General features: G+C 41.6%; 1 protein-coding gene across 1 annotated transcript; it reads right to left on the reverse strand.

Annotated features, from left to right (window-relative positions):
* Positions 1–3,450: 3,450 nt before the first annotated feature.
* Positions 3,451–4,698, reverse strand: LOC119354015 (the record flags this gene model as incomplete). Its single annotated transcript, XM_037620727.1, has 1 exon — positions 3,451–4,698. A coding segment is annotated over one exon (765 nt), but the record flags the coding sequence as incomplete, so codon positions are not given.
* Between the last annotated feature and the right edge of the window lie 354 nt (positions 4,699–5,052).

Consider the following 5,052-nt stretch of genomic DNA (forward strand, 5'->3'; position numbering starts at 1 on the left):
CCTCGTTTGGTTCCTAGGGACTTTTTAGGGACTTTTTCTAGTTTCTGGGACTAAAAAGTTCCTAAACCAAACACCAAACAACGACTACACCACAAGGAAGGATATTGTCTGGTCATGCGAGGTAAATTAGAAACATGTAAATAGCAGGTTACAGTGAGACGGTTAATTGATCTAAACAATGCATAACTGGAATTTAAATTAACAGAAGAGACATTGGATGCAGGGTTTCTGCAGGAACCCAGCTGGTTGCAGAGCAATGATCTGGCTGCATCGAACTGACAACCATTCAGGGATAGTAAGTAGAGTTATGTCTGATCACAATCATGCACTTTCTGTTCGTTGTGGAGAAAAGAAACAATGAGGTCCACACAATTACATAGACCCAATGACCAAAGAATTCATAACAAGATTGAGAAGCGACAATGTACCACTGGGTCGTGTACGTAGGGGTGTTATCACTAGAATAAGATGTACCAATCAAAAAACAAGCAGTGGAGAATATGTGTGCCCGGTTAGCCTAAGAGGATATACAGGATGATATGAAGAAGACTATGGAGGGTTAAGCATAACGCTGGACGAAAAACTCGAAGCTCTGTTAGCTCGCTCGGCTCGTGGTTGGCTCGACTCGGCTCATTATCGTAACATATTGAATCTCTTTGGTATAACAAGATTTAGCTCGTTAGCTATAACAAGCTAACTCGAGCCAGCTCGCAAGCCAAATGAGCCATATTTCTAGAAAAAAGCAGTAGAACTTATATTATTTTTTTATTACTTCAAGTATTTTACTTATAATTAGTTGATGGCCCGTGGGCAAGGTCGGGTCAGGCCGGGTCGGGCTTTTTCGAGCCGGGCCGTACGGGTCGGGCTGCCCATGGCCAGGACTAGCCGCGGGTCCTGGTGTTATCTTGTGGAGAAAAACCTTTTTTTTTTCTCACGTAAAAGATCCTGATGCGGGTCAAAATGTATAATAGTTTGCTGTATGGGTCCCACATGTCAGCAACTCACAGACAAAGAAAATAGTGCTTCAGTTTTTCTTTACGAGGAACAAAAGTGCTTCAGCTGGACCCGAACTCAAGATCTGAGCCAACCTAATGAGCGCGGCTTTTTCTAAATGTATAATAGTTTGCCGTATGGGCCCCACATGTCAGCGACTCACAAATAAAGAAAAATAGTGCTTCCGTCTTTTTTTATGAGGAACAATAATGCTTCAGCTGGACTCGAACTCAACAAGATCTGAGCCACCCTAATGAGCGCGGCTAACCAACTAAACCAGACAGGTTACAATGTCCATAGAGTATTAACGGGGCAGCAGTCCATGTGGCCCATTTTGTACTTTTATTTCTTATATGTAAATATAATCATGTGTTATAAATATTATACATATAAATAAAATAAATTACAATATACAGAATGAACGCGGCTAAGTGGATATAGACATTATATATCATTTGATTTTTAACTGGGCTGCAGTCTGTAGAGCCGAATTTGCACTGTTTTTTGTAAAAAATGTAGAATATATGTAAATCATAGTTATGTGTTATAAATAATCCAAATATAAATAAAAAAATTCAATTATAAAAATAATCAAGCAATTTAAAATTTATCCATATGATTAAATTATAGATTACAAAATATTCATGTAATAATTTGCATACTGAATACAAATATATCAAGGTAATTTTATAATTTTGTGCATATTTATAAATGCTTATATAAGTATTAAAATGTTCACAATTTATAAACAACATTTTTTTGCTTTAAAAATTATTCACATGTTTTCATAAAATTTGTATGTTTTCTTAAATGGGTTGCAGTCCATGTGGTCCATTTCGCACTGTTATTTTTACAAATTTATAAATATATGTAAATTTTAATTCAATGTTATTAATAATATATATAATAAAAATATATATTATATATGTACGTATTTAATTACATTTCTATATATAATAAAAATATGTATTATATATGCACGTATTTAATTACATTTCTACATATAATAAAAATATATATTATATATGCAGGTATTTAAGAGAACGGACGTTTGGCTCCCGGGAGCCATGGAGGCCTTTTTTTGAAAACAAATCAAAATTCAAACTTTTCGGTTTCAAAAAAATCTGAAAAAAATTGTGCAAGTAAACAAGTATGTTATGCCTATGTGTGTAAAATTTCAGAATGAAAAACGTTGAAATGTGACCTATACAAAAAAGACAAATTCCTGGTCCGGGAGGATGAATAGTGTCATGTGTTAAAAAGCCTCAGATTTGTCTTTTTTGCACAGCCCTCATTTCAACTTATTTTGCCCTGAAAATTTACACACGTGTGTGTTAGGCCTTCATATATATGTGTGTTTTTTTTCAGAATTTTTTGAAATGTAGAAAATATGAAATTCAACAAAATTCAAAATTTTCAAAACCGAGCTCCATGGAGCTCGGCCTCCAAAGACAATATCCGGGTATTTAATGACTTTTCTAATGCTCATATAAATAATATTCGTGTATCATAGTAACTTCAGATTTTAGAAGTTTCTTATATAAATAGTATTCACGTAGTAAATTAAAAAATGCTCATATAAATAATAATCCCTCCGTCCGAGAATACTTGTCCTAGAAATGAATGTATCTAGACTTATTTTAGTTATAGATACATCCATTTTATCCATTTCTAGGACAAGTATTTCCGGACGAAGGGGGTATTCACTTATTATAGCTATTTTATATTTATTTATATATTTGCGACCCATGGTTATAATTTATATATTTTTTATAAAATAAATAAGAAATAACAGTATAAAATAGCCTGTGGACTGCGGTCCGGTTAAGACGCATAGAATATATAGGGTAAGTATCCATAGTGGACATGAAACTTGGCTGGGTGAGGTGGTTAGTCGACTGAGACTTAACCACTATCGTATTGAAAACACCATATATATTTTTTGAACACCCCTTCGTTGTTAGCCGAAGATGCTCCAGATTTATATATTTGGGCCCTTCCAACATTTTACCTCTTATATTGGCCCCTCTCTACCAAGATTCCTGGTTCGTCCGTAGTGGTGCTCACCGAGTGATTGCTTGAGCTCGTCTTCACTGGTTGCGCTTGCATTGTTGGCATCCACATATTTGTTTCCTTTGTCAAAATTCAGAAGCCGCACAAAATTGCTTACAGAATACACCTGAGGCGACGATGCCATGCCAATTTGAAACTCGATGCACACCTCTCAAAACGTATGTAGTCTCGACAACGCAGCGCGCGGCGCATCGTGTTGCAGATCAGGCGATCAGAACAATCGTCAATCAGGCTGCACGTCGGCCGTGAAAAGGCAGAGCATGAAGAGAAACATACATACATTGATACAAAGGCTGGTACTGTACGTACTTTGTTAGGGCATGTACAATGGAAGCACTACCTACCTAATGCCTCACCATTGCCACGTAGAAAATTAGCAGGGAAACCACCGTCCAAAAATCCACTGCCCAACGCAGCACTAGCCTCAGCAGGCCAACTTTTTTACTATTCATATTTCTCTCTCCTGCTTTACCAGATCTCAGCCCCACGCTTCCTTCAGCTTCCTCTCTTCTTTTTTTGCCTCGCTCCACTTTTGGCAGGAAGGAGACGGCCTCCTCTGCAGACCCCCCTTTAGCCTGCAAGCAGCACGAACAGCAATCGAGGACCACCCGAGCCGACGTGGAGAGCTGAGGCATCCGTCCAGCCTGTAGCGTTGGGCATGCCCTTAGGAACACGGTGACACATTTGATAATCAAATTCTCGTAACTGAAGCTAGATCTTTCACTTCTCGTAGAATAAAACAAGCCCGACAAAGTAGCGCAAGTTAAAACTAGAATAGTAGACGAACTGGCAGCTCTGCTTATTACTGCAACCAACCTCAATGCGATCAACTCGCACACGTAGTTTTTTTCGTTTGGAGGAGCAAGGTCAATGCAGATTTGGCATCGACCAGGAAGGGCGCTGCCTACCGTGCAGGCATTTCAAGAGGTTGCCGTTCTGGGACGTGGTGAGGCCGTCGAGGTCGAGCATGGAGACGGTATACCTCCCCCAGTCGCCCCACCCGGAGTTGGCGTTGGCCTCCTCGTGCGCGCTGGCCACGTACACGCAGTTCCTCCGCACCCCGTTCACCCCGTTCGCCTCCACGCAGAATCCGCGGACGTGGTCCACGAACACGGCGCGGTCGCCGAGCCCGCCGCCGCCGACCTCCGACCACCCGGCCGCCAGGTTCCCGCGGTCCGCGCGAAAGGCCTTGAAGAGGCCCTTCGAGCGGTGGCATCCTCCGTGCACGACGAGGAGGAGCTCGGAAGCGGACGACACGACGAGCGTGGACTCGCGCACCCACGAGCGGTCGGGCATCACCAGATCTGGCGGCTCGATCGCGGCGACCACGGCGAAGGTCGCGCCGTCCACGGCCGTTACCTTGTTGGCGCGCTTGTCGAGGAGGTAGAACGCGCCGTCGCAGTAGGTGATGCTGCCGACGCGAGCTGGCGGCGAGAGGTCGGCGGGGGTCCACGACCTGCCGTCGCCCTGCAGCCGGCAGAAGAACGCGCCCTTACCCTGCGAGACCATGACGGCGTCAGGCGACCGGTCCCAGACCATGTCACGGAGGATCATCTGATACCCGTCGTGGAAGGATGGCGGCAACGCGGGCAGGCTCTCCGACGCGCCCGTGAAGGGGTGCAGCAGCGCCGTTGATCATGTATATATAAAAATGTTAATCAAGCATTTGCGACAAATGTTGAAGAAGTATTTAAAAAAATGTTGAACAAGTATTTGAAAAAAAAATTGAACAAGTATTTTAAAAAATATTGATCATGTAAATAAAAATGTTGAACAATTATTTGTAAAAATGTTGATCATGTATATAAAAATGTTGAACAAGTATTTGAAAAATTTTGAACAAGTATTTGAAAAAATAATATAGAAAGAAAAAAGAATGAAATAATGGAGAAGACCGGCTCAGTCACCTCTAGTTGGTCGCGATCCCTTTTCTAACGAGCAATTGGAAACTAATGGGGTGGTTAGCTGCTTTGGTGATTGCCATGG

This window comes from Triticum dicoccoides, chromosome 1A, assembly GCF_002162155.2.
Source record: "Triticum dicoccoides isolate Atlit2015 ecotype Zavitan chromosome 1A, WEW_v2.0, whole genome shotgun sequence".
In the NCBI taxonomy this organism is placed as follows: domain Eukaryota; kingdom Viridiplantae; phylum Streptophyta; class Magnoliopsida; order Poales; family Poaceae; genus Triticum; species Triticum dicoccoides.